The sequence below is a fragment of the Balaenoptera physalus genome, assembly GCF_965194825.1.
Source record: "Balaenoptera physalus genome assembly, chromosome: 1".
NCBI classification, from domain to species: domain Eukaryota; kingdom Metazoa; phylum Chordata; class Mammalia; order Artiodactyla; family Balaenopteridae; genus Balaenoptera; species Balaenoptera physalus.
In genome coordinates, this window is record NC_138882.1 from 108,922,770 (window position 1) to 108,938,165 (window position 15,396).

At 35.3% G+C, this 15,396-nt stretch overlaps 1 protein-coding gene across 2 annotated transcripts in view; it reads right to left on the reverse strand.

Moving 5' to 3' along the window:
• PLPPR4 (phospholipid phosphatase related 4) overlaps nucleotides 1-15,396 on the reverse strand; it is a 42,827-nt gene that overhangs the window by 12,199 nt on the left and 15,232 nt on the right. For both annotated transcript variants that reach the window (XM_082456252.1, XM_082456251.1), the window contains exons 2-4: nucleotides 10,720-10,905; nucleotides 3,954-4,083; nucleotides 1,563-1,758 (exon numbers count right to left, since the gene is read on the reverse strand). In XM_082456252.1, coding sequence (XP_082312378.1) covers nucleotides 1,563-1,758; nucleotides 3,954-4,083; nucleotides 10,720-10,905 — 512 coding nt within the window. The remainder of the gene's footprint in view (nucleotides 1-1,562; nucleotides 1,759-3,953; nucleotides 4,084-10,719; nucleotides 10,906-15,396) is intronic.

The following is a 15,396-nucleotide window of genomic DNA, read 5'->3' on the forward strand; positions in this document are numbered from 1 at the left end:
GGTGGTTACAGTGTTCAACTTAAAAGCCTCAAGATAATAAGCAATAACTTTAATTTCTGTTAAGTTTTCTGGAGAAAGATCTGAGTGGTAAAATAGACACTGCTAATCACTGTTAGTATTAAAGTAGAGTAGTGATGCACTTTCCAATGTAAAGTGTTAGCTTTGTTAGGGATCACTTCTTTATACCATTGGAATGATGGTTGAAAGTAGAAATGGAATGGAAAGCATTATAATTGTTTATTGGTATTATAATTATGTCAGCTTAAAGGTTTATAAAACCTAAGATTTTAAAACTTTTAAACTTTTTTCTATGCTCTTAAATATATGGTTTCATTTACATACAAATTTAAAAGACAAAATTATTTTCTCACAGCGGTGGGTCTAGATGTGTTTTTTTACACTCTAGAGAGCATTGAAAAAGTCTAATTTTAACAAAATGTTTCTCTATCTATCCCACTTTAAAATAATCATTATCTCCAAAATCACAGAGTATATTATTTAGTGAAATAAGAAGCAAGGTGGGAGAGGTAGAACAGAGAATAGTGAGAGAGACACTGTAAAGGACAGACAGATGGAGAATAGAGATTTCTTTTAATGGATAAAAAATGGAAAAAATAGATTCAGTTTTATTAATGTCCTCCTAATTATTTGGTACCCAATAAAAAGGACTACCATTCAACACAGACAAGAAAATGTAAAAGAACTGAGAAAGAATAGAGAGCATAGGTCTTAAATGTAGGTTCAAAATTATTGAATGGATCATAAGAACGTGAATGTATATAATTACATAATATAAGGCTCTGATTCTTCAAGTGTACTTAACTTATTTTTGACTCTTAATCTTTGGGAACTCAGTGAGTGAAAAATACAATTCTTATATCTTTTTTTGTTGCCCTTCATCCTTCTGTAATTTATTTCTTTTTAACTTCTCTTTCCATATAAGTTTTTTTTTTTTTTTTACTTTATTGATTGAAAACAATTTAATGCCTTGGTAGTTTCTTGGGTTTTTCAGTTTTTATTTTCTGAAATGCAAGGTCAGAAGCTGTACAGATTTTCTGGGTTTACTCAAAGAAAACATATGCAATCCTAGATGCTATTTCTTTTAAAACTCTACCAAAAGGAAAATTCATATGATTTCTTTTTTTTTAAATAAAATATATAATGAAGCTGGAAATATCATAGATATTTAGCCTTCCACTTAAGTCACTACATGACACATACTGATTATAAGCCATGACTAACTATAAATATCTAAAATAAACCAATTGTGATAACCTAAAACCATAAGTAGTATAGGGTAAATCACAGAACATGATTGGGGTTTGGTGATATGAAGATGAGTGGCATGAATGTGAGGCTGAAATTTGGAGACAGACAGAAGGATTCAGAATGAACCACCAGTAGGTTTCTATGGTATTATCCCTAAAGAGATCACTGAATTGAAAAGAAAAATAAAACCAAAATCATTATGATTGAAAAATGTATGCCTGCGATGATACCCCAAGCTAGTAATGAACAATGAAAACACTGACATGGAAATTTTCATAATCTCCGTTTCTAACCTGCCGCTGTTGATAACTGTAAGATCAGATCCTGAGCAAATATCTTCTACAATGTAGGAATTCTCTTTGCAAGACACATTCAGAGAGGTATAGTTTGGCTTGCACACAGTCAGAAAGTATGGTGCCTGGTAGCCTGTGGACAGCTGGATGATATCTGTGATGAGAGCTGTAGAGCACAGTCCAAACACATGAACACCTATAAGCAAAAGGAAAGAAACTGTTACCAAGCTAGTGCTTAATGCTGATGTGCCATCATCAACCACACTTATTACACATTAACATGACAACCTTCACATCTGTTGTGATCATTTTCTCTGAGTTTATTTCAGGAAGATAGTAAAGAAAATGCCTAAACTTTCAAACAGATACTGAAATCCAAAATAAGGGCAATGAGTATTTCCAAAGTAGTCATTTGAGGTATTTTTGTCAGTTTGGTTAAATTGGGCCAATTCTTAATATCATTAACCATAGATCACTTGACAGACACTTGGAAAATGTTAAGGTGACAACTGTGTGATTTGAGAAGAATTAAACATGGGGAATGAAGCAAAATTCAAAATCGTTGTAAATTGCTTAGCACGTTTGAGCTTCCAGGGCTCTCTCTCCCCAGGAGTCCCTATCTGCAGCCACAGTTGCCAAAAATGTTAATCATACCAGGAATTCTAATTAAAACAGAGAAAAGTGCAGGCCAACCTTGTCATGGAAACAATAATCATACAAGTACAGAGTTGTAGGGAGGCTTACTTCATGTTTGGAATTCGGAGATGATATTCTTAAACCTCCCGGTTGAAATTCTATCTTTCTTTTATCTCCTGGGCCCAGTATGAAGCCATAAACTCACAAACCCTGATGCAGGTTTGTACACTCGAACTCCATTCCTGCTTCAAGTCCCTTGCCTGGCTTTATCCTTGGGAATCTAGCTCTGCTCACATACACATGATCTGAACTCACCTTCTCCCTCTACATTGTCTAGACACCCTGGAGTCACTCTGACTTGCTAGCCTGGATTCTGATTTATGATTTGCTCATAGAAATCACTGTGACAGGCACCTGGTTAACTCATCAGTGGACTCTTCCACACCAAGATGGTTGGCCTGTATGTTACCTCTTTTTGTATTTTCCTTCTCTGCTTATTGTCACCTAAAAACCACTCTCCCAATTATTTCTCCACCCACTCACCCGGATTCATGACACTGGACTTTTATTTATACATTCTAATTCCTAGCAGCATGCAAGATCTTGGAGAGGAGTATGGATAAGTGAGGAAACCCACCCATTTTTACCTTTGGAGAATGAGAATCTCTAGGGCCCCCAGGGGATGGGCATTGCTGACTCTGGGGCACGCTTCTCTAGGATAGGTTGGCCCATCCTCATCATCGTGAGGCTTTTCAGAGAGGTTATGTGCCCCTTTGCCACAGCATTTTGTTACATTAGGAAAACTTCTTCTGAGATCAGCTATATGTCCTGAAGTTTTACTTCTTTGTCTTAGTTCATGACCCTGGTAAGGGGATTATTCTTGCTGTATAGTCCCTTGTGTGGCAAAGATGTGCCTTTCATTGTGGGGCAGAGTCTAGGGCATGATTTAGACCAGATTTTTTCCTCTAGCGGGAGAGGTGATTGTATTTAATTATCTACTAGGTATTAAATGAAGCTACGTATTCCTTTCAGCTGAGACATTAAAGGTAGAAATAACTTTTTACTGATTTACGGGGAATCAAAACATTTACATTGGGGTGATGTACTTTGGCTTGAGTTTTCAACTCAGTTAAAAAAAAAAAGGTCCGTGACTCAAACAATATTAAGATAGTCACATGCTAATCAGAAGAGATGAAGGCTTAGATCTGGTTTGATTCTGATGCAGGCCCATTGATTTCCTGTAGGTCTCATAAAATAGGAGGTAAAGTTAGACGATATAACCAAGGAAAAATAGCCTTGATGCCGTACTCTATGGTGACATTTCCATGGGCGGTAACTTCTCGGTGAAAACACTCCAGGACAATTGAAATGGAATCACTGATGTGGCTAAAGTAGTTTCCGAAGGGTTATCCATTCATACTGGCCTGCTGACATTTATTCTCCATTTTAAAAAATGAACACAGATCCAAGAAACTATTTTAAAGTAAATTCATGCTTCTACCAGAGCTAAGACAAAAATATACTGAAATGTATGGCATGTTGGCTCTCAAACAGAGATTATAACTGTAAATAACACATTTTAGATGCAAAACTCAAATTTGGGTGTTTTAATGGGATTTTTAAAAATAATGTAAAATTCATCATGTATTTGACATTATACATCTAAATTATAGCTTTAAGGACTTAATATCTGTAATTAAATATAACATTTCTATTTGAAAAACATTTCCTTTCTTTGTGGTTTCCCACACCCACCAACGAATCTGACAGCTCTTCTAAGGAAAGAGTTGAAGTTGCAGCCTCCGGCATTAATATTGGGCTCCAGGCCAATTCCATTCCTTCTTTTGGACAGGCAACAGTAGAGAATTCCTTCCCCTACCATAATCTGCAAAGACAAGAGGGTGTTCAAAATGGACTTAACGGGTACAAATGAAGTATAAGTTATCTCTTAACATGCCATATTTTCAATAAAGTAAAGATGTATTTTTCGTAAGACCTTTAGAGATGTGAGCAATGTCTCCTGAGTATTTGAGGGAGCAGTGAGAAGTAAGCAATCAGGGCACTGTAAAGAGCACTACTGGATCTTCTATGCTCCTACATACTGGTCAAGGGTGTGATAGCATCCTGGCATTTTAACGCAGTTGCGTTAAATAATTTTGTTTCTTTCTTTGTAATTATACATGTAAATAGTGATTCACATCTTATCCATGAATGCTAAATTATATAAGAATTTATTTGTTCAGTGCCATTAGGGAAACGTTTCTTATACAACACCACAGTTATTATCTCAAGTGACCTTGAGACTTCCGGAGTTTTAATTTAGTCGTTTAATATGCTCAAAACTCATATGTCAGGAGAGCGCTTTCATACTCTTTGGCTTGATTATGGATAGAGGTTTCTTGTCAGTATTTTGACTTCACCCAACTCTCCCTCTCTCTACGGAGCACATTAATTTTCTCCTCACACTACTATTCATTTAACCTTGACCTACATGTCATTGTATGAATTTTCAAAATGATTTAATTTGCTTTTTTTTTTTTTAATCTTTTGACTGTGCCGCGTGGTATGTGGGATCCTAGTTCCCCGACCAGGGATTGAACCAGCACCCCTTGCATTGGAAGCGCGGAGTCCCAACCACTGGACTGCCAGGGAAGTCCCTTAATTTGTTTTAAGACTGTGACCCTATGCCCAGCAATACCCAGTGACACCTAACTGATTAATCACATGGTGACTGATTCTGCTCTAACTCTTAGAATCTTGACATTTCATTATTAAAACCAAGAAAACAAGATGCCTGAGGGGAGAATAAAATAAGTATCAGAGTTAGAATCAGGAATATTTTATTAGCATATAGTTTCAGTAAAATAATTTGGGATTGAGCAGGAGGATGAACCCATGAAAAGCACACATGAGGGTAGAAAGGTGCTTCCTAAAGCAGAGCTGTCCAATAAAATTTTCTGTGATGATGGACATATTTTCTGCATAGTCCGATATGGTAACCACGATTGAGCACTTGAAACAGCACTACTGACGACTGAGCACTTGAAATTTAGCTACTGCAATTGAGGAGCTGAATTTTTAATTTCATTTCACTGTACTTAGTTAATTATTTAAAATGTAAATCAATTAGATTTAAAATTGAAATAACCACATGTGGCTAGTAGCTATCTTATTGGAGAATGTAGATTATAAGAGAATCTAGGTAAGCAGTAACTTCTGGATGAAAACCCTCCAGGACAATTGAAATGGAACTGATGTGGCTAATTTCTGAAGAGCTATCCACTCATACTGAGTAATACGTCTTAGGTATGAAATATTTAGAAAATGTGTTTACAGTGAACAGAGGACCATACTTAAGATAAGGAACAGGGCACTTGCGGTAGGATTCTAGGACATAGGACATCAGTGAAGAAACTCAATATATTTAGGCATCATTTCCTTCAGGAGCTTTTCCCTGAAATTCTTTACTATACCCTAAATTGAATTATGTCCCCTTCTATGTGGCTCCCTTAGTATCTTGTCCTTCCCTCTAGCATAGCTTGATTAGTGCACTTTGATTATTCATTTGATTATTTCTCACTTGACTATGACCCTCTGAGGGAAGACCATTTATTTCTTTTTTACCTTTTATCCTCACTATCTAGCAAAGTGCCTGGCATTGTGGGATTTGCTTTTGTTACCTTCGCTGTGGGATTCTCGTTGGCTAATTACCTTAGGCATTTGGGCTGGTAGTTATTCTGTTTAAGAAAAGCAAGATTTGAAATTATGAGTTTTATTTATGCAAAAAATCTCAAATATTTGGGGTTACTGTGCCAAAGAGATTATTGTGAAATTAGAGTTGATATGGGTAAAAATGTGGAACTGAGAAAAGTAAGGAATGGCAGTCCCTTAGATATAAGTGATCATGTCATTTTAAAGATTATCACCATGATTATGAGCTGAAACATATTTTCCAAGCGAAACTTCCCAGTTCTCAATACCAACTTAACACTTATTTTATAAAGTACTTAAAATTATCTTTTTTTAAAATAATGACTGTAAGTCTATGACCTTATGCTTCAAATGTTCAATCTGCTATATTTAGTATCATAGGCAATATGGTGTGTGTACAATTATAAAGAACCTTTATTTGTATAAAAATAACTTTCCTAATGAAACTCAACCAATCACCATACATGTGTGAAAATCTTGTGGCATACATGATAAACTCCTTTATGAACAATCAAATAGAAATAATCAAGAGAAATTTTTTTCAAATCATTGAATACTAAGTTAATTATTTATACTTCTTGAAAAATATCATACTACATTATCACTTTAATTTAGACATAGAAACACAACAGATTATTCTGCACAGAAAGACATGACATGACCCACCATGCATGTAGAATAATATCATGGTTATCTCAAATTCATCATTTCAAAAAAATTAACTACTCATTTCTGAAATGTGTTCTGAAATGCATTGAGATTGATTTCATCTTCACTTCTTCAATAATAATTCTGTGAATAATTTTGTTTCTTTCTTTGTAATTATACATGTAAATAGTGATTCACATCTTATCCATGAATGTTAAATTATATAAGAATTTATTTGTTCAGTGCCATTAGGGAAATGTTTCTTATACAACACCACAGTTATTATCTTAAGTGACCTTGAGACTTCCGGAGTTTTAATTTAGTCATTTAATATGCTCAAAACTCATATGTCAGGAGAGTGCTTTCATACTCTTTGGCTTGATTATGGATAGAGGTTTCTTGTCAGTATTTTGACTTCACCCAACCCTCCCTTTCTCTACGGAGCACATTAATTTTCTCCTCACACTACTATTCATTTAACCTTGACCTACATGTCATTGTATGAATTTTCAAAATGATTTAATTTGCATTTTTTAAAAAATCTTTTGACTGTGCCACGTGGCATGTGGGATCCTAGTTCCCCGACCAGGGATTGAACCAGCACCCCTTGCATTGGAAGCGTGGAGTCCCAACCACTGGACTACCAGGGAAGTCCCTTAATTTGCTTTAAAGATAGAATTCTCTTCAGGGAAAGGGGAGCTGCTTCCTGATGTATTTCCAAATGCACCGGCTTGTTTCCCAGTTCTGAATGGCACACTGTTGTGATGCAATTTAGTTTCAGGGATTAGGTGTTGACAAGAAAATTATTTGTTGATCTTGTCATTTGGAAATATAAAACAGTCTATGACAAGCATCTTCTCACAATATTCTGTTTATGCTGTATACAAGCCTGAAAAGAAACAATACCATTTTTTTTTGCATGTCAAATATCATGGACAGATTTTTGGAAGAGATTCTAAAGTGACTCAGCTTCAGGGGAGATGTAGAGAGGAAATATATTGCTTATTATTACATGGATACTGCCCTTGGAATAGCCACCTAAAGGAGATTGTATAGTCTCCTAAAGCTTAGATTACCTTCTAGAAACTATAATCAAAGTTCAATACAAATCTTCTATAAAATTAGATATACTTATCCTTTAATCATATACAATAAAATTTTACTTCCAAGGAAGAGAACATATACATTTTTTCTATTCATGTAGACTTCATGAAGATTTATGATAAGCCTAGATATTCTGTGCTATTTTCCCTGAGAAACAATCTCCAAAGGACTAAACAAAATGCTTGTTTCATCATCACTTAAAAGTAAATGAAAAGTTAATATTAAGGATGAAATTTTCCAATTTAAGGACTATTTCAGAGAAATAAGAATAGGCATTTCACAGACACGCAAGGAATTTTTTCAGTTTCTTGTACAACATCACGAAGACAAGGTATTTTTAAAACACCCTTCAAAGCATAAAAAAAAACCCTGAGAAGCAAACACTAAATGATTTATATGTAAATGCCTGTATAAAAAATTAGTTGATCTTCCTTTTGTTCATATAAACGTCCTTTCAAAGAATATTACCCATGTGTGGTCTTTTGTTTTGCTTTGTCTTCTCTTCATGTGAATGGGTGAAAATAGAAAGTGCCTCTCCTCACGCAAATGGGCTCTGAAAGCATTTCCAAAGGAAGACTTCAGCCTGCCTCTCTGCTTCCCCCACCACTCCATTCTGGAACAGATTAATACTCTGCCATAAAGATAAAAAGAAAGTGGCATCCTTGAAAGTCAGGGATTAGAGTCTGTTATTTCCACTTTCAGGAAGGGGGGGGGAAAGGAGTTGGAGCAGAAACGTATGTAGTAAGATTAGAGACAGAATTATGGTTCTAGAACAGAATGACTACAGACACAATAGGACCAGTGTTTTGGGGAAAGGCCTTAAAAACAGAGGGAAAATGAAATTAGAAAGAAATTTAGAAAAGCTATGATATTTGTTTAGAGAGAAAGGTGTGGAAGACAGTATCCGATGCCCATAAAGTCAGGATTTGTTTTACCATCAAATTGTTTACTCAAAATCCATGTAGCCAGTGTGGAAGAAAAGAATGACTGACATCCTGGAATATCCTGAATGATATGGGGAAAATTAGGGATGCTGTGGTGTAAATATTTCCCTAGTTTGCTTCCTGTGCCATTAAGAGGCATTGCAGCAGCTACGGAGGCCCTGTAGAGACCCAGGAATTCAGGCGGTCTTTGTGGAAGGAGTTGGCATTCGTTTCCCCAGGTCAACTTGGTAGAGGGAGACATAGCAGATTTGTTCTTTCACTTCTCAAGGCTCCAGAAAGAAAGCGTTGACCCAGAATCCCCCAGAAAACATCCTTAATTGCATACTGAGAATTTATTACTGGAAATGAGGGAGTCAGAGAAGAAGGAACACAATGATGAGGCCAAGGTCATTGTCTCCAGGACATGTAACAGTGTCAGCAAGGGGATCAATGTGAGATCAACAGTGCTGGCAGAGAGAGCTACAATTAGACTTGCTTTCCTAGCCACTTAGTAAAACACCCTAGGGAAGAAAGACTTCTGGGTATATAAAAAGCAAATTATTTAAATGATTAAATATCAACATAGTCTTTTCAGCAGAATCATGAGCATTTGTACAGTACCTTCTGTATTTTGTTTCAAATACTATATCAACTACAATAAATTTCTGTATTACATTCCAACTAGGAGAAATGCTTTCTGGTCTACTAGATTTAAAGCATGTATTCTTTCTGCTCTTGTCAAATGACTGGATGATGTAGATTTCTTATAAGTCATTTAGAGGAATGACCAGCAAATGCTGTTATTCTGAGCAATAATGCACTTTAAATCTGTTTTTATTAGTCTGAGTCTCAGCTACTTCCAAGTACATCATTAATAGTTCCAATCACCCCAGAGTTACTGAAGCTCAAATAACTCATTTATTTATGAAGTATTTTGAGATCTTTTAAGTATGATAAAGTTCCAGGGGAAATTAAGTTCCAGTTTTATCTTCTGAGAATATTTTATATAATTTATTTATAGTGTAGATAGCATGTTATGATTATTTAATATAGGGAAATTTTTTTTTAGTAAATAAATTTATTTATTTATTTATTTTTGGCTGCGTCAGATCTTCATTGCTGCTTGCGAGCTTTCTCTAGTTGCCGCGAGTGGGGGCTACTCTTCTCTGTGGTGTTCAGGCTTCTCACTGCTGTGGCTTCTCCATAACTACATAAAAGTATAGGTCTACGCAGAGACTTTTCTAAAACTGCTGCCGTACTGAACCAGAATAGACCAATTCATTAGGGAATCTTATAAAAACTCCGTTCAAATACAGCTCTTTATTTAATAACCACTTCCTCTGACATTCATGAGCATGATAAAAGTAAAGTAAGATTTCCTACTGTTAGAAATAAATATTAACCCTGAAACATGTTTCTTGTCCTTTAGGTAGATTCTGGGGGTATAAGAGATGGTGTAAAAGCTAGGCCAGTGTTATTTATTAATGAATTTATTGAAAAGTGTGTTATTCACAATGTGTATGTTAGCAAACTAAAAACAATTATGTTTTTTTTAAAAGTCTTTATTAAATTTGTTACAATGTTGCTTCCGCTTTATGTTTTGGTTTTTTGGCCATGAGGCATGTGGGATTTGCTCCCTGACCAGGGATCGAACCCGCACCCTCTGCATTGGAAGGTGAAGTCTTAACCACTGGACCGCCAGGGAAGTCCCAACAATTATGTTTTTAATTCAATTTCAGTAGGTTAGGGCATTTCTTTATGTCATATATTTTAAAATGCAAGTGAAGTGCTTGTTCTGAATCTAAAGTATTTTATTTTGTGGGGGGGGGCAGGAATGTGACTTGTGCCCTCTTCACTGTACAGTTGTGGATACCCAGTGCTCAGAATCAATAAAAAGTGCTAACCTGGTAAAAAGTGAGAGCAACATGCACTTTTGAGAAGAAAGTCTGTTTGCTATAGAATTGTTTCTTCCCCACAGTTTCCCAGACTTCAGATATGACATGAACACATGAAAAATACGTTAATGAGGAAACATATCAGAAAGTTTTTGGTTTACTTTTAACCCATTTATTACATAAATGTGGTCATTCTTCATCTTCTGGGGCTGACAAACACTATTTGGGGGCAATTCTTACCGTAATTGCAGGTCCGGCGAAAGCCAAGCTAAGCAGCATGAGGAATGGAATTGCCTCCTGTGTGGGTTCAATGTATGGCATGCTAAGACTCCGGTCATAGCAGCTGAATCCAGAGTGCACAGGTTTGAAGACATCCGTGAGTTCCAGGAAATACAGGCTAACCACCGATGATGCCAATATAGGCAACTGAAAATGAAGGACATAGGAGATCAATTTACTCTTATACACAGGTCATACATAGAATCAGTACATCTTGAAATAAGAAACATGTATTTCTCCCTTTCACCGCTCCTCTCTGATCTCAGAATTAAAATCATTCATACTTACTATTGCTTCTGCCTTCAAAATAAAGCTCTAAGTCATCCACCTCTGTCACCAGCCTGCTCTGAACCCATGTCATGCCTCCCCTTTGCTCTTGGATTACCTCCTAAATGCTGTTCCATTTTCACGCTTACCCTCCCCACCCCATCTATCCATTTTCAGCCCAGCATTCCAAATATTCTGAAAATGTTTTAAGTCATAACACTCCCCATTTTAAGTACTCCAGTGGTTCCCATTCTACTTGAATAAAATCCAAATATCACACCATGGAATGCAAGTTTCTGCATGATCTGGCTCTTACTTAAGTTTCTTACATCTTTTTATACCATATTTATACTATTCCCCAGCTCCCTACCCACTACAATCCAATGGGACTTCACTTTTGTTTTAATTGAGAAATAATTGACATATATCAACCTAAAACATTATATTAGTTTCAGGTGTACAACATAATGATTCAATATTTGTATATATTGCAAAATGATCACCACAATTAGTTTAGTCAACATCCATCACTACACATAGCTACAATTTTTTTTCTTATGATGAATACTTTTAAGATCACTCTCTTAGCAACTTTCAAATATAAATACAATATTATTACCTATAGTCCCCATACTGTACATTACATCCCCAGGACTGATTTGTCTTATAACTGAACGTCTGTAACTTTTTACCCCCTTTACCCATTTTCCCCACTGCCCATTCCCCACTTCTGGCAACCACCAATCTCTTCTCTGTAGCTATGAATTCGTTTTTTTATTGCTGTTGTTGTTTTAGATTCCACATATAAATGAGATCATCCAGTATTTGTCTTTCTCTGGCTGCCTTATTTCACTTAGCATAATGCCCTAAAAGTCCATCCATGTTGTCCTAAATGGCAATATTTCCTTCTTTTTGAGGGCTGGATAATATTCCATTGTATATATGTACCATATTTTCCTTACCTATTCATCCATTGATGGACATTTAGGTTGCATCCATGTCTTGGCTACTGTAAACAATACTATAGAGAACATAGTGGGGGCATATATCTTTTCCAGTTGGTGTTTTAGTTTTCTTCAGATAAATACCCAGAAGTGGAATTCCTGGATCATATGGTAGTCTTATTTTCAATATTTTTGGGAACCTTCATACTGTTTTCCATAATGGTTGGAGCAATTTACATTCCCAAACAGTGCACAGTGGTTCCCTTTTCACCACATCCTTGTCAACACTTGTTATTTCTTGTCTTTTTGATGGTAGCCATTCTAACAGGTGTGAGGTGGTATCTCATGGTGGTTTTAATTTACATTTCTTCACGATTAGTGATGTTGAGCATCTTTTCATATACCTGTTGGCCATCCATATGTGTTCTTTGGAATATTGTCTATTAAGAGCCTCTGCCCAATTTATAATCAAATTGCTTGGTTTTTGTTTTTTTGGGTTTTGTTTGTTTGTTTTGCTATTAAGTTGTATGAGTTCCTTATAAATACTTTGGACATTAACCCCTTATAAGGTATATGATTTACAGTATTTTGTCCCATTTGGTAGGTTGCCTTTTCATTTTTTGATGGTTTGCTGTGCAGAAGCTTTTTAGTTTGATATAGTCCTATGGTCTTCACTCTTTTTCTGTAACAGTCAAATTCATTTCTACCTAGGGGTTTTTGCATTTGCTGTTTCTTCTTCCTTTTGTGCTCTCCCCCAGCTCTATGTCTGACTGACCTCTCCTCATCCTTTAATGATGACTTCCTGTACTATCTAAGGTAGTCATTGATCCATCTTTCCCTCTAAACCCTTATCATCTTGCTTGAGTTCTTCATAACTGAAATTGCCTTGTCAATTTAATACTTCACTTATTTATTTTTCTTCTCCCCCTGTCTTTCACTGAAATACATGCTCCATGAAGTAAGAGTCTGCCAGTGTTATTTATTGTTGGGTCCCCAAGGCATAGCATTGTTCCTGGCACATGGTAGGCAAGCAATACATCATTTAACAATTTAATGAAGCAATAATACTTGTTGATAAATGACTAACTGAATAAACAAATAAATATTAATTCATTACCATAGCTAGACGAGATTTACCAGATTTAGCAAATGAAAGTACAGATCACTCAATAAGATTAGAATTTCAGGTAAGTAATAAATCATTTTTAGTGTTAGTGTGCCCCATGCAATATTTGGGAGATACTTATGCTAAAAATTATTTGTTGTTTATCTGAAATTCTAATTTTACTGGACACCCTCTAGTTTGTCTGCTAAACCTAAACTAGGCACAATTTACTTTCTAGACTTTGTTTTATGGATTCAGTTATTCATTCCTTCAACCTACAATGTGCCAGGTACTATGTGGGTCCTTACTATAATATGGCAAACAAGACATGGGCTTGGTCATCAGGATCATAAACTTAGTGAGACACCTGCTCTCGGATAGAGAAAAAGTACTGCAAATATATTGTTAATGCTAGTCCTTTCAGAATCTGAAGATGCAGATTTCTGTAACACTGAAAAAATTATCTAGTTTAAGGCTTTGTTGCTTGTGGAGGAAACAATATTTATTTAACAAAACAGAGCAAGTTTTGATAAAAATATTATTGACCATCCATGATTTCTGGTCATTTGGTTTAAAAAATAAACAAATTTACAAGGCAGCATTATGCCTTCTATTCCCAAGAGGTTTTTTTTTGAGGTGAGAATTAGTTTTATTGGAAAAATTAATAATGTATGAAGATTAATCTGGCACTTTCTGGTTTTCAGATGGATGCTTTCCAATAAAGAGAGCAAAAAGCATGTCAAAACACTTACATTTTTCTTACTAGAATCCATGATCATTTGACCACTCTGAATATCTGGTCATTCCTCCTCACCACTTCCTTCTCCTGTAAGGAATAGTAGCTTCCAGTCTTCACCAATAAATCAATACTTCATGGTTCATGTGAACATTTCATATTTTCCATTTAAATCCATTTAAATATATTTTAGTTTTAATTTAACAACTACTTCAAATAGCACTTAATGTGTCAGACAATTTTCTGTTTTAGAAATTTTAATTAATTTTATTAATTGATATTAACTCATTTAACTAAAAACTTTCTATTACGACATAAGTGCTACTATTATCCACACTTTGCAGGTAGATAAGCCCAGTCTCCTCTAGCAAGTGGCAGAGGTTGGATTTTGAAGCCATGAATTGTAACCTCTACTTAACCACTACTCTATGCTTCCCTTCCAAAAATGGGAGTAGAGTTTTAGGGTAATGAAATACAATTAGCGTCAAAGAATGGGGTACAGTGTAGCCTACAGTTCTGTTTAATGAAGAGTTTCTATTTGCAAATCTGTAGTTAAAAATATGTATCATGTAGCATAAACATTATCTTCAAAATATGGTTTCAATAAATTTAGATTAAATTTCCCTCCTTTAATTTGAATGTTAAATATTTAACCAGATTTGATGATCTACATTCTTTCCTTGATGCCATTAGTTCATATTTTAGGTCTTCTACATAAGACATCACCCAGATAACATCTGATTACCTCATTTTTAAATGTTCATGCCCTGGTAAAGTGAGTTTGATGTCTTCTATAGAAAGGTGAACAAAACTTTATCAATTTGGTAAATCTAAAAATTAAGTAAATCTTCCCTATTAAGGACATTCTTCACCATTGAATTTTGTGGATTACTTCAGAATCTGCTCAAATGTGCCAATGAAGATATTACATAGCCATGGAATTAATGTGCTATTCCGTGTGTGTGTGGGGGTGTGTGTGTGTGTAAATGGGGAGAGACACTCAGAATTCTACATACTGTAGTGAATCCAGTGGGGCCATATGGTTTTCAAGTCACCTAGGAGGTTCTTTGAAAATAAGCTCTTCTGTTCACTACCAGTGTGACCTTGGAAATGGTTTTCTTAAACCTGTTTTCTTATCTATGAAACAGATACATTGCTAGTACCCATCATCACAGGCAGTTTAAAGGATTAAATGAAGTATTACAAGTCATATTCAACAATACCTGGAGTGAAGACTAGTTTTTAAATGTTAGTTTTATTGTTGCTGTTATAACTATTAACAATAATATACTCATCAAATGTCACCTTTTTCACTTGCCTTACTTGGTGATCCTTTTTGAGAGTAATTTCCTCTTTCTTAATTCCCCAGTACTTCTTTTTATGAAATTTCTATCACTGTTCTTTATTATAGTTATCTGGTATAAATTAGTTATAGCTTTTGTCCTGCTTCCCAAATGAAAATCTCCTTAAGATAGAGACCTAACCTTACTCGTTTTAATATTTAAACTAGTAATATACATCATAGTGTCTTTCAAATATATATGTATACATATAATAAATTAATATGAGAGAAAATATGTCCTTCA